General features: G+C 66.1%; 1 protein-coding gene across 2 annotated transcripts in view; it reads left to right on the top strand.

Moving 5' to 3' along the window:
• The window catches only part of CACNA1I (calcium voltage-gated channel subunit alpha1 I), a 93,023-nt gene that overhangs the window by 54,762 nt on the left and 18,578 nt on the right, over nt 1-19,683 (top strand). For both annotated transcript variants that reach the window (XM_045834944.1, XM_045834943.1), the window contains 14 exons: nt 1,533-1,954; nt 8,684-8,835; nt 9,467-9,652; nt 9,922-10,039; nt 10,797-10,952; nt 11,428-11,524; nt 12,211-12,410; nt 13,090-13,572; nt 13,924-14,024; nt 14,738-14,861; nt 15,127-15,195; nt 15,641-15,825; nt 16,274-16,400; nt 17,687-17,812. In XM_045834944.1, coding sequence (XP_045690900.1) covers nt 1,533-1,954; nt 8,684-8,835; nt 9,467-9,652; nt 9,922-10,039; nt 10,797-10,952; nt 11,428-11,524; nt 12,211-12,410; nt 13,090-13,572; nt 13,924-14,024; nt 14,738-14,861; nt 15,127-15,195; nt 15,641-15,825; nt 16,274-16,400; nt 17,687-17,812 — 2,546 coding nt within the window. The remainder of the gene's footprint in view (nt 1-1,532; nt 1,955-8,683; nt 8,836-9,466; nt 9,653-9,921; nt 10,040-10,796; nt 10,953-11,427; nt 11,525-12,210; nt 12,411-13,089; nt 13,573-13,923; nt 14,025-14,737; nt 14,862-15,126; nt 15,196-15,640; nt 15,826-16,273; nt 16,401-17,686; nt 17,813-19,683) is intronic.

Below are 19,683 nucleotides of genomic sequence, written 5' to 3'. Positions count from 1 at the left end.
GTCAGCCCGTCCGGGCCCTGCCCCTACGGGTCTCCTGTTCTGGGAACCTGGGATTCTCAGAAGGCAAGAGGAGGGCACAGGCTTGGAGCTGCCCACCCTGGGCTCCGGCCGTCCAGGCGTGGTCTTGGGGAGGCCCCAGGTGGCTCGAGGGCTGGCCCGGCACTGGGACGGGGGAGTTGAGCGAGGATGGCACCTGGCGTTCTTGGGTGATGCGGGAAGGGGATTTTACTGCAAGAGGGTTCCTGTTGCTGCCCATTCCCCTGTCCTGGGGACTTGCTGTCCATTCCCCTGCCCTGGGGACCTGCTGTCCATTCCCCTGCCCTGGGGACCTGCGTGCAGGGAGGTCCCCGGGGAGCTCCAGGAAGGGCCGTTACTCTCAGCCCAGGCCTTTGCACCAGGGAGCCCGGCCCAGAGTATGTGTGGGGGCGGGGGGGGGGGTTGGAGGAGGAGGAGGGCCTTTGCCCTGCCCCCCAGCTGAGCGGGAACCCATCCCTGGGTCTCTGATCACCCCGCCCCGGCTCCCGGGATGACTGAGTCAGAGGCCTCGACCAGGGCATTGGAGCTATTCGGAGGCAAGTGTAGAAAGGAAAGGAGACATTATATGTTTTTATTTCCCTTTAACAAAGTTATTTTTGCTTGCACAAGCAAAGCGTGTTTATTCTAGCAAAATGCAGACAAACACAAAGAAGAAACCCACCCACCCACCCAGAGAGGGCCCCTCCGACTGCCTTTGCAATGGTTTGCAGATTGCTGGCTCAGGTCCGAGCCTGGCCAGGCTGCTCACCCTCCCTGGGCAGTGAGGGGGTGAGGGCTCCAGCAGCCCCCGCCCTCACCCCCGTCTGGCCCCGGGGGCCTGTTCCGCCTCCTTCCCCTGGACCTGTCTCAGCTCGTGCCACGGAGGCCCAGGGACCTTCTGGAGAGGGCTCGCTCCCTGCCGGGGGCTCCTGCCCCCCTCCCTTCCTCCCTGGGACACAGGCCCCCTGTACAGGCGGGAGAACTGGGGGCCCCCAGGGCCGCCTTGGCTTTCCTCCGAGGGGCGTCCACCTCCACACCGGCCTGCCTCTTTGAGAAGGTCTTCAGCTGTTTCCCCAACTCTGTGACGTCAGAAACCAGGACGGTGGGGAGGGCCTGAGGCGTGGGGAGGGTCGGGTCCAGGACTGACCCGGGGCCAGGGGCCAGGAAGTGAGGAGGAAGCACAGCTAACGTGTATGTGTGTCCCAGACGCTGTTCTAGGTCCATCACGGGTACTAACCAATAGGAAACCCCGCAGCCCCGCATGGCGGGGGGGGGGGGGGCGCTCCTGGCCCACGCTTCTGCACAGGGACAAGCAGAGCCCAGGAGGCGAGACCCTTTCCTCGGGAACCACAGGCCACTCGGCCTCTGGGTGGGGCCGGCATGTCCAGGCAGACCCCGCGGGCAACGGGGACCTGATGCCCACGAGCAGCTCTGTCCCAGGGTTAGGGCCCTGGGCCTGGTGGCGACGGGGGCTGCCGCCTCTGAGACCTCGCGTGTGCCCTCTGTTTGCTTTCCAGAGCTGTGCCCGAGACACAGCCCGCTGGACCCGACGCCCCACACGCTGGTGCAGCCCATCTCTGCCATGCTGGCCTCCGACCCCGCCAGCTGCCCCCGCTGCCAGCAGGAGGTGGGCCGGCGGCCCTCGGGCCTGGGCAGCACCGACTCGGGCCAGCAGGGCTCGGGCTCGGGCGGCTCCGGCGGCGGCGAGGACAAGGCGGAGGGGGACGGCTCCCGGAGCAGCGAGGAGGGGGCCTCCTCGGGGCTGGGGAAGGAGGACGAGGAGGAGCAGGCGGACGGGGCCGCCCGGCTGTGCGGGGACGTGTGGCGGGAGACGCGAGCCAAGCTGCGCGGCATCGTGGACAGCAAGTACTTCAACCGTGGCATCATGATGGCCATCCTGGTCAACACCGTCAGCATGGGCATCGAGCACCATGAGCAGGCCAGTGGGGTGGGGTGCCGGGCCGGGCAGGGCACGGTGCGGGGGGGGGGGGGCGGGGGGCGCCAGCCAGCCCCCTCCAGCCCAGTGTGTCGCACACCCGTGTGTGTCTGTCTGCCCCGCTGGCCAGGGCTGCGTCCAGTCCCCCAGGTGGCCTTAGCGCTCAGCCGGGGCCCAGCACAGAGGAAGGGGGCTCAGGTGTCTGCTGCGTGGGCAAGTGAGTGCCCGTGTGCAGCAGGGCTGGGGCTGGCCCGCCTGGGGCGGGACGGAGGCAGAGCCAGGTCCTTGCCTGCTCAGCAGCTCGGCAGGGACCCGGGACACCCCGCACACCCCCGTCGGTCACTGCTCAGTGTAACCTCCACTCACTGCTTCCCCACGTGCGCCCCCTGTCCGTGCCCCCAGGACGGCAGGAGAGATGTTTCCAGAGGCTGGGCTCCGCCCTGCCCGCAGCCTTCCGCAGCTCCCTGCACCCTCGGCTCAGACCCCACTTTGTACTGATACCGAGTCTCCCCGTGCCCTGTGCACGACACACCTCAGCTCACACGGCGTCCCCCACCCCGGTCCCCAGTGCCCCCCTTACCCCCTCGGCACTGGGGGTGGCACTGTGGTCTCCCTCCCGGCCACCCCTGTGGGTGCCCCTGTCCTCAGCCCTACAGTATGCAGGGGGTGCCAGGGGCGTTGCCTGAGTCGGATGGTGTATCCCCGGGCCCCTGAGGCCATCGGGGTAGGGCCAGGGGTTCAGAGGTGAGGGGCTTTCAGAGAAGGGGGTCCCCAGGGGGAGTAGCCCCTGGGAGAGGGGATGGCTTTCGGGAGGGGACAGGAACCCGGGGTGGTTGCATACAGGAGGGGAGGAGACACATGAGATGGGGGGCTGTGGGGGGTTAACCCAGATGTCCCTAGTCCATAGGCCACACCAGGTGACAGCCCGGGTGACACCCCCACCCTGGCTCCACTTGGAAAAGCACCCTTTTCTGGCTCCCAGTGTTCCCCGCCCGTAGGTGACCCCAGCCCTGGGAGGGCTCCCCACTTGGCAGCTGGCAGCCCTGAGGCCCAGGGAGGGGCGGTCGCTGGCCCAGGGCCCCGCCGCAGGGCTCGGCACTTGGAGGCCCCTTCGCCTCCTGCAGCCCGGGCTCTGCAGAGCCCTGCCCGCCGCCCACCCGCCCGCTGCGCCCTGTGGTAGGCCACGCTCTCATTTCCCTCTTCATTAGTTCGCCAAGCGCAGGCCCCATTCAATTTACTTAAATGCGGCCCCTGGGGCTGCTGTGACACTCTGTTCAGAGCTGCTGGTTTACCAGCCGTTCTGGCTTAATTAAACAGGTCTTCGGGGAGGGCCGGGGAAGACTGTCTGCGCGGGAAAGCTGGGGAGACAGGCCGCGCGGACCCTCTCGCTGGGGGTCCAGCCTCGGGGCCTTTGCCTGGCTCAGGGCTGCGGGAGGCCAGCATTCCTGGGGAAGGCCCCACAGGGACCCCGAGCCTGGGGGCGCTGGCTCTCTCCAGTGGGGCAGCACCAAGAGGGCGGGTCACAGCCCTGCCACACCAGAGCCCGGGCACTCTCCGTGCCAGTGGCTTCCTGGGACCAGCTTGCAAGAGCAATTTTCTAACACAGGGATTTTGCAAGGACATCGCTAAACACAGTTGGTAGCTCGGAATTGGCCACGGTGGAAATATTTACACCACGGAAATTGGCACGCACCACAAGTCAGGGTTTTTCTTCAGAGGCCTGTTTGCCGCCGTGCTGCTGGTCCCTGTCTTCTCAGCTGTCCCCTCCAGGGCGACTCCACAGCCGGGCAGCCCTGTCTGCTGAGCGCAGCCTCTCCCTCCACCCATCGGCCCTGGCCTCAGGCCAGGCCATGGCCCCTGCCCGGGCCAGCTCAGGGTCTCCCTGCTGGGCCTGGCCCCCTCACTGCCGTAGCCCACTCGAGCAAGCTTTCTACCCTCGAGTATGGCGGAGCCTCAGCTCTTCGGCACTGCAGGCACCCCGGGGTCCCCACCGAGCTGGGAGAGGCAGTTCTCACTGGCTAGTCTCCTGCCCCTTCACAGGGTCCACCTCGGTTTTTTAAAAAATTATTTTATTGTTCAAGTACAGCTGTCTGCATTTTGTGCAAGTACAACTGTCTGGATTTTCAGTTTCTTTATCCGAGAAGCAGGTGTCCTAGCTTTGTGCCCTTTCCCTCAGAGGGAATGGCTCCCATGGACAGAGCACCTACTAAGTGCCAGATCCTGAGCCTGCGTGGTGTACTGAGTCCTCACAACCTCCTCACGGAGTGACTGGGGAGGTGAAGTGCATTAAGAAGCCTGGCACATAGTAGGTATTCCCTAGTTAGGAATTGTTTTGAAACTTTCCTTGGGGCCGTACACCACCACCTTTGGGATGAGTTTACCATCTGCTATCTGGAGCCTCAAAAAATTAATTAAAGAAGAAGTGAGGGGGAGGGAGCATTTTAACAACGCTCTTTTTAAAGTGGCTCCGAGTGGCAGCCAGCGCTCAGCAGAGTTCCGCGTGGGACCCTGCTGGCATTCTTCTCCCTCTCCTTATGACTCCCAGACGTCGCTCCGTGGGAAGTGATTTGCCCCGTGTTTGTTTTGAGCTGCCTTGAGTGGCTTCCACAGAGAGAGGGGGGTGCTCGGGGCCTCAAGGGGGCAGGGGAGAAGGGGAGGAGCAGGGAAAGCAGGTGAGCACGGCCCCCTCTCCTGCAGGGACGGTGACCTTGAGGGGAGGCACCCTGGGTGCCTGCCTCTCGCGGCTGCCCATCCTGCTGGCAGGGAGCTTGGTGTGGCCGGCGTGGTGGCAGGTGGTGAGAGGAGGGAACAGGGCCTGGCCGCTCCTTCCTTACTCGGTCTGTGCAGTGGGGGCCACCCCTGCCGCTCTGGTCACCGTGCTCAAGTGAGAGATGACCTCATAGCTGCCTGTGGCCTTTAGGTGGCCACTGCTGCCGAAATCACAATGGGGCGTCACCAGGTTCCTGGTGGCCACAGACGCCAGTCTCTGCGGGTACTGGTCTGGGAGAGGGACAGGTTAGAGGGAGTGCCAGCCAGGCAGGGGCCTGCTGGTGACCCATGAGGCCGTCTGAGGGTGCTGAAGTGCTCCCCCAGCCCCCACCACCCTGGGAGGAGGGTGGGCCCAGAGCTGTCAGTAACTGAGCCTGCGTGACCAGCAGGTGGGCGGGGTCAGCTCGGGCACCAGACCCCTCATCGGCACCTGCAGTCGTATTTCGTCATATCTCTTCCCTGACCATCCTTATGGCGGCCCTGTGCGGCAGGCGGGGTGGGCGTCTTAACCCCATTGGGCAGATGGGGAAACAGGCTCGGAGAGGCGGAGTGGCTTGCCCCAGGTGGCAACCCCAGGCGTGGTGAGCGGCTGTTAGAGCTGGGCTCTGAGGTTCCACAGGGCGGACAGGAGGTGGGACAGGGGCTGGGAGCAATGCCTGTCTCCACGTCTCCCCCTCCCGGCTGTCCCCTGTCTAGGCCAGTGACCCCTCCTGAGCTGGGCAAGGCTGTCCTGGAGCTGGAGGATGGTCTCCAAGTGGGACAACAAAAAACAGAGGTGTCGTCCCTCTGGGCAGGGCAGGGGTACAGGGAGCCTCCCGAGGTAGGGGTGACCCAGGCCGGGGCATGTGCACTGGCCCCAGCTGCCAGGGGCTGCATCTGAGGCCTCCAGACCGGTGGATGGGCCAAAGCCGGCTCTCTTCTCCCTCCAGCAGCCCCCAAGTCACAGCTGACCCAGGTCTGGGGTGAGCCTGGGAAGATGAGGCTGGGGTGGCTGGGTGCCCGACATCCCACCTCTGTGCTGGCTTGGGGGAGGGAGGCACCAACATGGGTTTCAGTCAGGGAAGGCTTCCCGGAGGCGGTGGTACTGGAGATGGATGCTGAAGGAGACTAGATCCCATCAGTGAGACAGAGGAGAGACAGGAGCAGGGCCCAGGAGGCTGGGGAGCTGTCCATCCACAAAGGGTCCTGAGGCTGGCCTTGTCCTTAGGGCCGTGGGGCCAGGGAAGGCTTGTAAACAGGGCGGTGACAGGTCTGTGCTGAACCGGACCCTCAGGTCAGAAAAGTGGAGCCGGTGCCTGGGCCACAGGGCGGGGACCTGGGTTTGGGAGTGGATCCCACCACAGGCCGGCCATGGTGCTGGGCCTCAGGCTTCCTGCCTGGGAGTGGGGATGCCACAGGGTGGTGACGTCTGAGGCTCAGAGAGATAATCCATGGGGGGGGCCAGCACCGCCTGGCACGTGGGAGATGTTAGCAGCCGCTGCCGTGGTTACCGTGGCGATGGTGCTGGGCTCCAGGGCTCCTGGGGGCAGTTTGGGCTTCTGCCCCTGCAGAAATGGCCAGGGGCGGGGCTGCCTGGTGCCTCCCAGGCCTGGCACTCACCTCCAGGTGGCAGCCCCTCCTCACCTGACCCCACCCTCCTGTCTCGGGTTGAACCTGGCATTTCTGCTCTCAGGCATCTCCTCCTTCCCTGGGTGGGTCTTTGCTCTTTCCAGCTGCTGCTCCCCAGCCTCTGTTTGTCTGTCTGTCTGTCTCTCCCACTCACTGTCTCTCTCCCAGAAAAACACTCTCAGGAGTGACGGATGATCCGTTAGAGAAAGATGAGCAGATGTGCACTCGACTAGACAAACAGCTGTTTCGAGGGCGGAGGGACGCCCGTGGGTGACCTTCCCAGGGGAGCGGCGGGCCCCGCCCCCACCTGCAGGCAGCGGGTGGTGCGGCGTGGGGCTCAGAGCGGGGTGGGTGGTGGTCTGCCGTGGTGGATGGCCAGCGTCACAGTCTTCACCTCCCCGGTGTTGAACATCACCTGGCCGGCAGCAGGGAAATAAATGGCGGCTCTGAGCGGCATCTGGGCCCCGACTAGCCCTGGGTGCCCGGCCCCAGCCCCTCGCCACAGAGGGGCCCCTGCCGGGACCACTCTGTGAGTCAGATGTAATCACAGATGGGAATGGGGTTTTTCCTTTCATCCGGACTGGAGAAGAACTGGTGGTTTTATTAGATTTCCCAGGCACCAGGCGGGAAGTGGGTGGTTGTTTTTTTTCCTTCTCCTTTTAACGCAAATGGAATCAAAGTCAGGCCCCTTTGATGCCCTGTCCCGGGAAGAGGGACTGGGCTGGGCTGGGCTGGGGTGGGTGGTGCTGATGGATGGCCAGCCCCCCGCCTCCCGCCCTCACTCTGGCCGGGCCTTCAGCCTGGTCCCCTTCTCGTCTCCCTGTCACCTGCTCCCTCTCAGCTTTGCGGTCTCTGATGAGATGCCAGTTCCTCCAGGAAGCTGCTCCTGACCCCAGTGGCCCCCGAAACACTCTCAACTTTCCTGTTCTTAGGGCCTACGTACAGACTGGTTAGCTCACCTGCGTGTGGGGCTTTGTCCCCAGAGCCTGCCCTTCCCGAGGGCAGGAAGGACGTCCTGACTCCTTCCCTCCGTCCCCCTCCCCCCCCGCAACCTGGGTAGCTCGAGCTGGCACACGGTGGAGGCCCAGTGCCCGCACCGGTGAACGGGTGGAGGAGGGGCGGAGGAGTTCGGGGTAGTGGCGGGTCTTGGTGTGTGTAACTGGCGAGTAGTCTGGAGTCTGGCTTGGCTCAGTGCTCGGCTCTGCCGCATCCTTGCCGGGGGCCTCTGAGCAGTGCGTTCACTTCACCAGGCCTCTGTCTCCTCGTCTGCCCACGGGGGACGCCTACGGGGCCTCCCAGGCCGCCTGAGACACCGGCGTATGTGCGCGCCGGGTGGCCAGCTCCGTACGGGCCAGTGGTCAGGCCTGTCGACGGCCCTTCCCTTGTCCGCGACGCAGGGGGCGCAGCCTGGCTCCACGGGGAGCAGAAGCGGGGCCCTTCCCCATCCCGGAGGGACGGTGGTGGGGACAGAGGGGCTGGAGCAGCGTGTGGCCCTTCGCGGAGAGATTTGGAACGAATACCTCTCGTTCCACTCCCTTGTTTTGTGGATGAGGAAACTGAGGCCAAGGAGGGGTGGGGTGGACCCCACTCGTGGCCTACACCGTAGCCCGTTTCGTATACTGGGGTCGCTCCGATGGTCCCATTTTCAGGGGTGTTGCCTGATGCTAAAAACCAGGAGGTGGACAGCTTAGGGGCAGAGAGCGGATCTGTAGCCAGCGGGGGCTGGTCTCCTTGTGACCCGTTTGTGGCTTTACCTGTTCACTTCCTGGGCCCCCGTGCTCTCCCGTGGGACATGGGTGGAGTGAGCCCCACTGGCTGGGGTGCTTGAGGGAATGAAGATCCACGTGGCACACAGTAGGGGCATGGTCTCCAGCATCCCCTCCCAGGGTGTCGTGGTCTCCCGACACCGCAGTCCCGGGAGGGCCCTGGCTGCGCGGGAGGGGGTGGAGGACCGGGGAGCCCGAGAGCCAGGCCGCCTGGCTTCCAGCCCTGGCTCTGCCTCCCACCAGCCCCGCAGCCTCGGGCAGCACACGGGCCTTCTCTGAACCTGCTTCTCCACCTGTACCACGGGTGTCGTCATGCCTCCCTCCATGCGCAGCAGTAGCACCAGCTCCGAGTTTGTGGAGGGTCAGCCCGCGGGGTCCCACCGTCTCAGGGGGCCTCTCCGAACCCGGGGCAGCAGAACCGTCAGGCCCTCAAGGCCGTGGTGCTGGGTTTCCGGCACGGACACCGCCCTGCCCGGCCACGCAGCCACACACACGCCTTGCCACCTCCCTGGGGTCCTAAGAGCTGACGGGCGTCCGTGGGGGACCCGTGGCTGCCTCCCGCCTGACAGGGTTGTCCCGCGCCCCGCAGCCCGAGGAGCTGACCAACGTCCTGGAGATCTGCAACGTGGTCTTCACCAGCATGTTCGCGCTGGAGATGCTGCTGAAGCTGGCTGCCTTCGGGCTCTTCGACTACCTGCGCAACCCCTACAACATCTTCGACAGCGTCATCGTCATCATCAGGTGCCTGTGCCCCCCGTGCCCCCCCACCCCCGCCCCCGTCCCCAGGCGGTGGGCCCAGAGGCGGAGCCGGGGAAGAGGGGGTGGCCCAGCCTGTGCACGGAGTGCGTAAGGTCCGAGGAAGCCAGTGCCGTGGAAACACGGTTAACCAAAATACTTACGAATGTGTGACGTGGCCGTGTCCGTGCGGCTGGATTAACGCATCAGATAGCGAAGTGTGGCGGCAGGCCTGTGACTCCCGCCATCCCCAGGAAGGGACGAGCGTGCACTGTCTTCGCAAAGACCCACGTCAGCCATCGTGGGATATAAAACCAGTGATTTCCATTAACCACGAGGTCACGGGAGCCGCCACTTTTCTGTATTTTGTTGTTTCCATTCGTAATCAAAAGAACGTTAAATCTCAAAGAGAGCTCAGCGACCTTCGCGGGCCTTCTGAATTCTGTCCAGAGACACCCTGGGGGAGGGGCCCGCGGGCTCCAGGTTGGGAGCGCCCACCTCAGGGTGCCCCGGAGCAGCCGTGACCGGTGGGACCTAGTATTGGTTGGGTGAAGGAAGGGGTGAGTGATGGAACTCCACCTGGTCCTCTGCCCTGCCCCCCTCCCTGCCTCCTGCCCCTCCCCCCCGCCCCCCGCAGCATCTGGGAGATCGTGGGGCAGGCGGACGGCGGGCTCTCGGTGCTGCGGACCTTCCGGCTGCTGCGGGTGCTGAAGCTGGTGCGCTTCATGCCGGCGCTGCGGCGCCAGCTCGTGGTGCTCATGAAGACCATGGACAACGTGGCCACCTTCTGCATGCTGCTCATGCTCTTCATCTTCATCTTCAGGTGAGCCCTGCTCCCCGCCCCCCCGCCGGGGGGCCACGCCGGGTGGGGCTGCGGGTGGGAGCGTGGCTGGGCCGAGCTCTCTGCCCCTTACTCCCCTGTGGCTCTGGGCGAGCACTGGCCCCTCTGAGTGGCAGGGCGCACTTCTGTCGAGCGGGGCCGACACAGCATCCAGCGGTCCCACTGGGTGGTTCTGAGGAGGACACAGGGCGAGCGGGCCAGAGCTCGGTGTCCGTGGGTCCCTCGAGCTGCCTCTGCCCCTCCCCCCCCAGCATCCTTGGGATGCACATCTTCGGCTGCAAATTCAGCCTCCGGACGGACACGGGAGACACGGTCCCCGACAGGAAGAACTTCGACTCCCTGCTGTGGGCCATCGTCACGGTGTTCCAGGTGAGCGTGCGTCCGTACGTGACCAGGGCAGTTTTCTGGTTGATGCTCCCAGCCTCACAGACCCCACAGACCATGTCTGACGGGGTGGGGGGGGACCCTCAGCTCCAGCTCAGTGGGCGGCGGGTCTGGGGTGTGTGGCCCGGCCGGTGCAGGACAGGCTCTGGGAGCTGGGCTGCCCACCCGAGGCCCATGCCTGGCCCGTCCGCTCCCGCCCTGAGCCTTTGGGCGTGTTAGGAGTGTTCTCTGAGACGGCTGCCCCCGGCACGTGGACGTGGTGGAGTGAGTGTGCATACACAGTGCAGGGGGGGCAGAAGGAGGGGGGAGGAGGAGGGGTGGGCTTGTGCTGCAGGTGCAGGCGGGTCGCACGAGCAGGGCAGAGGATGGGGCTGTGCGGGCGGGAGGGAGCGGCGCTCAGCGAGGAGTGAATGTCAGTGCAGGGGCGTGCGACACGGGCTTGAGGTGCGGGTGCGCTGGGGGCAGCAGGCCGAGCAGAGTGTGTGTGTGTGTGTGTGTGTGTGTGTGTGTGTGTGTGTGTGTGTGTGTGTGAGCAAGAGGTGGAGCCGGGTGGGCACTCCCCCAGCCACCGCTGGGACACTCGAGGTCCCTGGGCGTGCCCGAGCACCTGCGGGAGGATGCTGCAGGTGTGCCTGGGCCGCCGCGCGCCCGGAGCTGTGCGGCCCAGAGGGCTCCGCCTGTCCTTGGGCTGGGCGGGGCCCGGGGGTGTCCTGGTGCTGAGCTGCGCCCCCCTCCCCCACAGATCCTCACCCAGGAGGACTGGAATGTCGTCCTCTACAACGGCATGGCCTCCACCTCGCCCTGGGCCTCCCTCTACTTCGTTGCCCTCATGACCTTTGGCAACTACGTGCTCTTCAACCTGCTGGTGGCCATCCTGGTGGAAGGCTTCCAGGCGGAGGTGACTGTGGCCCTGGTGGAGGAAGCACCCCCACGGGGCCTGCACCGGACTGGGTGAGGGGAGGGGGTCTTGATGGGGGAGGGAGGCAATTCAAACATCTAGCAGGCGAGTCTCCAGAAGAGAGGGGGTTGCCAGTGAAGTAGTGAGCTTCCCGTCACAGGAGGCATGGAAATGGAGGCAGCGCCTGGGGTCCCTGCCTCTCCCCGAGGGCTGCAAGGCTAGGCCTCTCCATCTCTGAGATGCTCAAGTCTCCGAGGCCTGGGGCTCTGGACCCTGCCTCCTCTGTTCTCCGAGGATTTGGGGAACTTGCAGTCAGGCAGAGGGGGGGTCTAGGGCCCCGTGAGCTCGTCACTTCCCTTTCCCGAGCCTCAGTTTCCGCATTTGTAAAATGGGGGTGAACACGTCCGTTGGCAAGTTCTCGAGGGAGGGGAGGGCTGCGCCGACACGTGTTCCAATGCGAGGGACGGTCTCCTAGGGCGACGCCAATCGCTCCTACTCCGATGATGACCAGAGTTTGTCCAACGTGGAGGAGTTTGACAAGCTCCAGGAGGGCCTGGACGGCGGCGGTGGAGGTAAATGGAGCTCCGCTTGTCCCCTCAGGGGCCAGGACCCTTCCCCGAAGACCCAGGGGGGCACGGGGCACAGCCTCTGGGACCCAGCATCTGGTTTCCCCTCCAGCCCGGGCTCTGCGACGGCTCATTTCTGTGGCTTGTTGTTTGCGTTCCTCGTTGAAAGATGGGCTAAGTCTCAACAAGTCAGTGACCTTCTTGACCTTCCTGAGTTCTAGACCCAGGGCTGGCTGCAGCCCACCCTCCCGCCTCCACACAGTGTGGCCTGTTGGGAAGAGCCTTGGGCCTCAGGGTGCCTGGTTTTTGGTCCTGGTTGGCGCCCTTTGGAAGCTGGGGTCAAACTGCCCCAGCCCACGCCGTGCCCTCAGTAACTGGGCTGGGTTCCCCCTGTGGCCATGGGAGTGAGGTTCTCATGCCGGCTGAAGCTCGGTGGTTGTCCTGAATACAGAAGGCAGTGGATTCACTTATGCAAAATTAAAGCCAAGAGCCCTGCAGGCAAGGCAGAGGGGAGGCACAGGTGATGGGGTCCAATCTGGAAGACTTCCTGGTGGAGGAGGCCTCCCCAGAAAAAAAAAAAACCCTCTCCATTTCAGTTATTGTCCATGTCCACTTCTTTGTCTCATGGCTTCTTTTGCTCTTGTTCTGGCCTTCTGCCCGCCCCTCCCTCTGTCCCCTTCTCGCCCCTCCAGATCCCAAGCTCTGCCCAATTCCTCTGACCCCCAATGGACACCTGGACCCCAATCTGCCTCTGGGCGGACACCTGGGCCCCGCTGGGGCTGCAGCACCTGCACGCCTGTCGCTGCAGCCGGACCCCGTGCTGGTGGCCCTGGGCTCCCGCAAGAGCAGCGTCATGTCCCTGGGGAGGGTGAGCTACGACCAGCGCTCCCTGGTGAGTCCCTGGGGGTGCTCGGGGTGGCTGCTCCCTGATGGGCATGCGTGAGGGACCCGGGGGGGCTGAAGTGCCTGCCTGTCCAGCTTCAGACTGGTACCCAGGCTTTGGGCGCCAGAGAGTCCAGCAGGAACCAGGCAGGGATCACGTCCGTTGCATTTCTGGGTTCCCGGTGTCAGAGCGGGACCGGGTGACAAGGGGTGAAGGAATGAATGGGTGAGGCCTGTGGGTCTGGTGTGGAGAATCGGGTATTGACGATGGTGCCGCATTAGGAGCTCCGGGGCGAACAGCCGGGCCAGGGGTGGCCAGGCAGACCCGAGCTCGACTCTGGCCTCTGACGACACTGCCAGGCTGTGCGGCCAGGAGGAGGTTACCGCCCTCTCAGAGGCTCGGTTTCCTCACCTGTAGACAGGAGGATGGCCCTGACTTGCCGCAGCTTCCTCGAGGGAAGTGGGGTGGGGAGCGGACGGAGCGCACTGTAGACACGCCCACACACCCATGGGTGTGGGGGGAATGAGAGGCTGGGTGGGGAGAGGACCCCTGCCGTCTGGCTGGTTCCGTCCCCCGCTGGCCCGGCCGGTGGCCCTCGTAGGGCCTCAGCGGGCCCGCAGGCCGCCGTCCGTCACAGCCGCAGGTGTGTGTGTGGCTGGCGCTGACCGGCGCCCCGGCTTCCTCCCAGTCCAGCTCCCGGAGCTCCTACTACGGGCCCTGGGGCCGCAGCGGGGCCTGGGCCAGCCGCCGCTCCAGCTGGAACAGCCTCAAGCACAAGCCGCCGTCCGCGGAGCACGAGTCCCTGCTCTCCGCTGAGCGGGGTGGCGGTGCCCGGGCCTGCGAGGGCGCCTGCGAGGAGGGCGGGCCGCAGCCACGGGCCGCGCCCCTGCACACCCCGCATGCCCACCACGCGTATCACGGTCCCCACGTGGTGCACCGTCACCACCACCACCACCACCGCCGGACGCTGTCCCTGGACACCAGAGACTCAGTGGACCTGGTGGAGCTGGGGCCCGCTGCGGGCCCCCACCCCCGGGCCGCCTGGAGGGCAGCGGGCCTGGCGCCCGGGCACGAGGACTGCAACGGCCGGATGCCCAGCATCGCCAAGGAGGTCTTCACTCAGATGAACGACCGCCGCGACCAGGCGCAGGATGAGGAGGAGGCTGACTACGTGAGTGGGGTGGAGGAGGTCTGCTGGGTTGGGGGGGGGGGCGCCTGCGGGGCGGGGCTGCAGCTGGAGGGCCCCACAGGGGGCACTAAGGGGCACGGCCCCCGGGTACGGGGCTCCAGGCAGCTGAGCAGGAGGAGGCGGCTGGAGCTGCCCACACCTGAGTCGGTCCCACCTCCGGGAGCGAAGCCCTCCCCGCTGCCATGGGGAGTGGGGGGCGAGGGTGCTGGGCTTGCTGGGAGAGTTTGGAGGTCACCCAGAGGCCCCCGTGTGCTGCGGGGGCCGGGGCGGGCGGGCAGAGATGGGGAGGTCCCGGCGTGCTGACCAGGCCGCGTCCCCTGCCCTCCTCGCCAGACTCTGTGCTTCCGCGTGCGCAAGATGATTGACGCCTACAAGCCGGACTGGTGCGAGGTCCGCGAGGACTGGTCTGTCTACCTCTTCTCTCCCGAGAACAGGTGGGCGGGGCCGGGCGTGCGGTCAGGGTCAGGGTGGACTGGAGGGTGGATGGGTCTGGGAGGGAGAAACTTCCACGCAGCCAGGCCGGGCCGTGGAGGAGGGTGCCGCCCACACCTCAGAGGGCCCCCCTGCCCCTGTGGTAGAGTGGCTGCCGGGACGGGGGTGTGTTTGAATGGGGGCTCCTGGGCCTCTCCTGTAGTCTAGGCTGTCCCTGTCCCAGGCACCAGGTTGGACAGATCCTCAAGCTGACCCTTCTGGAAGGGGCATGGGTGGCTTCCGGCAGGAGGAGGCCCTTGTAGCATTATGGGCGCAGCAAGGTCGTGAGGGGTGGGGGTGGGGGCGGGTGCAGGGAGCAGCCTGAGCGCGGGTCTGGGGCGGCCGCTTGGGCAGCACACAGCGTGTGTCCCCTGCTGCCGGGCAGGGCTCAGGGCTGTGGGCCGCGTGTGGGGAGAGCCGCGAGTGCCAGGGCAAGGCGGGCGCCCTTCCTCCTGCGGCTGCAGGAGTGGCTGTGGGTGTGTGGTCAGGGGAGGCGGCTCCAGGGGGCGCCCTGGGCGGATGTAAAGCTGCTGCCTGTGGGTGGACGGAGAAGAGAAGGGTCAGCGTGCTCCAAGCCGTCCCTAGGCTGCAGCCCGCTGTCTTCCCCGCCCCCGCTGGGGGAGGGGCCGACTGCCCCTCACGGCCCCGCCCACTCGGCCCCGCCCACTCGGCCCAGGTTCCGCGTCCTGTGCCAGACCATCATCGCCCACAAACTCTTCGACTACGTGGTCCTGGCCTTCATCTTCCTCAACTGCATCACCATCGCCCTGGAGCGGCCCCAGATTGAGGCTGGCAGCACCGTGAGTGGCTGGGGGGCAAGGGACAGGCCCCTGGGGCCGCTAGGGGACAGACAGGGCGCAGGGCCGGGGGCCTAGGGCAGCTCACCAGGGTGGGTATTGGTGTGTGTGGGAAGGCATGGCGGGGGCCTGTCTCTGGGGAGAGGACACCTCCTTGGACGGCGAAGGGGCAGGCTCCCCGGGGTGCCCCTTGGCTGAAGGCAGAGGCGACCGCGTGGCCGGGCCGTTCCAGGAGCCCCAGGCCCATGGCGTCTCCTGGCTCTTCCAGGAACGCATATTCCTGACCGTGTCCAACTACATCTTCACAGCCATCTTTGTGGGCGAGATGACGCTGAAGGTAGCCCCCACGGCCTCTCCCACCCCCTGGGGGTCGGGGTGGGTAGGGGTGGCCTTGGCCCAGCCCACCCACAGCTGGTCACTCACCTGCCTGTCAGCAGCTTTCCACAGGGGCCCCGGAGGCCCACTCCCCCCTGGGACCCGCACTGGGAAACCTTCACAGTGTAACAGTGTGGCTTTGATGGGGTTTGCCAGGCCTGCGGGGAGAGCGCATGGGAACAGGCCACACGCCCGAGTTGCAAGGAGTGTCCCCAGGGGCCCAGACCTTCCGGGTCCTCAGTCATTGCCCACCTTCTGAGTGGGCAGCGGGCCAAGTGTCCTCTGCCAGCCTCCTGGCCCCACCCTACTCGCCTGACTCTGCCCTGCACACCCCTCCCGCTCCCCCTCAGCCCCTCCCTCTTTGGCTCCGCTGAGCCCACTGGCCCCGCCTCCCGCCCCGCCCCCAGGTGGTCTCGCTGGGTCTGTACTTCGGCGAGCAGGCGTACCTGCGCAGCAGCTGGAACGTGCTGGACGGCTTTCTAGTCTTCGTGTCAATCATCGACATCGTGGTGTCCTTGGCCTCGGCCGGTGGAGCCAAGATCCTGGGGGTCCTCCGGGTCCTGCGGCTCTTGCGCACCCTACGGCCCCTGCGGTGAGGACGCCTCTGTGTTTGCGGAAGCCCCTGAGGTCTCAGTGGACCCCTGGCACCGCCCCTCCCCGCCCACTCGGCCCTCTGCTAGCACGGCCCAGCGCGCTACCGGCTGTGGGCCCTGCTCCTAGGGCAGGAGCCTGGAGTGAGTGTGCGTGTGTGAGCGTGTGTGTGAGCGTGTGTGTGAGCGTGTTGGAAGACCAGGGCTGAAGGGGCCCCTAGGATGGCCGCCCCCTCTCTGTGTGCCCCGGGTGGCTCACTGCTGTCTCTGGCCTCAGTCTCTACGTGAAGGAGTGTGGACCCCAGGGGCGTGGGGTGGAGGCACGGTGCCCTGCTCTGCACACAGGCCTGAGCCTGGGGCCACTGCCCTGGTGGCTCTGGGACGACGGGGGCTGGCTGTCTCCTGGCCTGGCCGAGGGCTAACTGTGCCCCTGGTCCCTCCTGCCTGCAGTGTCATCAGCCGGGCGCCTGGCCTGAAGCTGGTGGTGGAGACGCTCATCTCCTCCCTGAAGCCCATCGGCAACATTGTCCTCATCTGCTGTGCCTTCTTCATCATCTTCGGCATCTTGGGGGTGCAGGTGAGGGGTTCCCGGGCTGGGCAGGCAGTAGGGGCGGGCTCCAAGGTCGGAGAAGAGGCTCCTCCCTCCCACCCAGCTCCCCCGACCCTGTGCTGGTTGACGTGGGGGCTCAGGTGGCCCGGTGGGTGGTGAGCTCCCGGGCCGGAGAGGGAGACAGACACAGCCGACACGGCCAAGGGCAAGGCGGGCTGGGTCACGGGGGTCACAAGGGCCCAAGCTGTGCAGGAACACGCAGCTGGGCTGGGGACGATGAGGGAAGGACCCTGAAGGAGGTGGTAGCCTTTGCACCGAGCCTTGAAGGAGCAGGGATTTTGACAGGCCGTGGTGGGGGAAGGTGTTTCCGGGGAGGACAGACGCATGCGTGGAGGTGAGCCCCAGAGCTCCGGCTGGCTAGAGAAACGAGCCTGGTGGTGGGCTGGGTGCCGTGGGGAGAGGCCTGGAGTGGCGGCTGAGGGGGTGGGGTTTGTCACCTCCGGGCTCGGGGCTCCGGGAGGCAGGCCTCCGATGCAGGCAGGGCCGTGAGCTGCCGTGGGTCTGGGTGCGGAGCCCAGCCCAGGAACTCCACAGGCCTCAGGGCTGGGCGGGAAGAGCGGGCTGGGTCATAGTGTGTGTGATGGGGAAGGCTGGAGCGACCCGGGTCCTCTGCAGTCCGAGCGGCGCTGACACCCTTCCTGTGTGCTGAGTGTCGGGGCCTCAAGGCCCCAGTTTCCTCACCTGGTGCCGCGTGTGGGGCTGTGACTGGTGGGGAGCCCTGGGCACAGGTGCGCTTTGGGGCTGCTGAGAGATGCACAGTGGAGTGGACCCCGCGTGGACAGTGGCCCCGCCCCTTCCCGGCGGTTGACACGGAGAGGGCTTGGGTCCCTGGGGAGGGTCCCTTTACTCTCTCTCTCCCTTGGGGATACATGCAGACACCTTTCTCCCTCGGGGCCCCTGCGCACGCCTGCAGTGCAGGGACTGGGTCCGGTCTCGGGTCTGTGGGGAGCCCAGAATCAGACAGACCGGGGTGTGAACGCTGGCTCTGGCGCTTCCTCAACCTCCAGTGACTTGGAGACCGTTACCTGTCACCCTGGCCTCAGTTTCCTCATCCGTGAGATGGGATGAGAGTGGCCCCCCCTCCCGCTGGGGGGCAGGGGAGATGGTGTGGTTGAGTGCTTGGCCCGGGCTGTGCACCGATGGACTGGGGACGAGGCGCCTCCTGAGGGGCCATTCCCCTTCTTATTCGCACCCCACCCCTACCCCCGGGAGTGCCGACAGGACAGTCACTCGGCCTGTGTCCCTTCCCCCAGCTCTTCAAGGGCAAGTTCTACCACTGTCTCGGCGTGGACACCCGCAACATCACCAACCGTTCCGACTGCATGGCCGCCAATTACCGCTGGGTCCATCACAAGTACAACTTCGACAACCTGGGCCAGGTGAGCTCCGCCCGCCGGCCGCGTCCCTGCCCCGTCACCGCGGGCGCTGGGGCGGCAGCTCTGCAGTGCCAGCGGCCTGGGGGTGTGGGCCAGCCTGCAGACCCGCCCTCCCAGGACTGGCCCTGTGATGTCCCCGTTGCAAACCTCAGTTTCCTCCTCTGCAGAACGGGCAGGGGCAGCGCCCCCGTGCAGGTGTGGGAGGGCTGGAGCTCCTGAGCGCAGAGCGCCCGCCCAGCGCCCAGCGCCTGGCGCCTCACAGGCTCTTCAGGGGGCGCTGGTTCCCGGTCCCCCCCACCCACGGGGGACGCCGACGGGAACTTTAAAGTCACCCTGGGGTGGCTGCGAGTCCTGGCTGTGCCGTTCCCTGCAGAGGCTCACGCGTGCCCAGGCCCTGGCCCCGGTGGGCGTCCTCTCCCGTCACCCCCCTGCTCAGCTGTGCTCTCCCGTCACAGGCAGACCCCCCCCAGGTCCTGACTTGCTGTTAGTCTCCTCCACTGGGGGCCGCAGCCCAGATGAGAGACCCCTGCTGGCTGCCTACAAAGAACCGCCCCCTCCTCGCCTCCCCCGCCAAATGCTCCTAACTCTTGAAGGCCTTGGGGGGGGGGGGTAGATATGGCAGATGGGGAGGGAGCGGGGTCCGGGTCCATGCGTCCAGGGGCCCATGCCCTGCCCCTCTGCTGGGACCCTCCAGCTGGTTCCCACTGGAGCTCGCACCCCACGTGACCAGAGACCCTACTCCCCGTGCCTCCTGGGAGATGGGCCAAGGGGGTGCCACCGAGGGACAGTGAGTGGCCAGGGGAAGGGGGTCAGGAAGTGGGACACAGTCGCTGCCTCACCTCCTGCAGACTTTCCAGAAGCAGCGCCTTTTCAGGTTATTAACAACGGAACGGTTGGCAAAACAGATGTTTTAAAAAAGATATTCCCAGAAGCTGGGGGAAGGCCTGAGGGGGCCTTGATGAGCTTGCTCCCGACCCCTGACCCAGCGCCAGGCCCGGGTCCCAGCACTTGTGCGGCGTCCTGGCCCTCCCGGTCGGAGTGTGCTCGATGCCAGGCCGATGCCCCGGCCCCTAAGCGGGGTGCTCTCGGCCCGCAGAGCCACCGGGGGTGGCAGCATGGTCTGGGGCCTCCGACTCCTTGCTGCGTGTCCTCGGGTGTGTCCAGTCACTCGCTGGGCTTCCGTGTCCTCGTCCACAGACGGGGACAGGGATAGCAGGCCCGGGACTCCCTGTCTCAGGCTCCCTGCGCTTCAGGCCGCTGCGATCCAAGGGTCTACGGGGACATTTGCCCCCCGGCACGCGAGAGCTTCTTGTATCCCCCTGGCAAGGAGGGCTTCCCCTGCGTCTGCTGCCCTGCCCCGCTCCTGGGCCCGAGCCCCTTCCGGGCAGCCCTCAGCACCGCAGCAGCCGCTGGAAGGGAAGAGGGCGGGTCTGAGCCCTGGCCGGGTAGGAAGGAGGGGCCAGGGCGGGACTGTGGACCCGGCCCAGAGCCTCACTCCCCGGCCCAGATGAACAGTGTGATGGGAGCACGGGAGGGAAAGGTGTCCGGAGTAGGGGGTGTGCCTCCGGGGCAGCCTCTGCTGGTCTGGACCCTCGGTGAGCCTGCTAACACCCGCCACGCCGGGGCTCCACGAGGATGGCGCTGGGTCAGCCTAGCTCAGAGAACCTTTGCTGAGCGCCCGCTGCACATGGGGGTCTGCACTGGGTCCTCTAGGACCAGCCTGCCGCCCTGTCGAAGGGACACTGCGGATGCTTTGGCTGCTCTCTGGGTCGGAGTCCCCTGGCTGGCTGTCTCCTGGGGATCACCTTGTCCCCAAATCTCCTATTGGTGACGGTGATTATTGCCATGTATAGACAAGGAAGCTGAGACATCAA

This window comes from Phyllostomus hastatus, unplaced genomic scaffold (assembly GCF_019186645.2).
Source record: "Phyllostomus hastatus isolate PE091 unplaced genomic scaffold, TTU_PhHast_1.1 phas_contig_198, whole genome shotgun sequence".
NCBI classification, from domain to species: Eukaryota; Metazoa; Chordata; class Mammalia; order Chiroptera; family Phyllostomidae; genus Phyllostomus; species Phyllostomus hastatus.
This window is presented reverse-complemented; position numbering and strand designations above follow the sequence as displayed.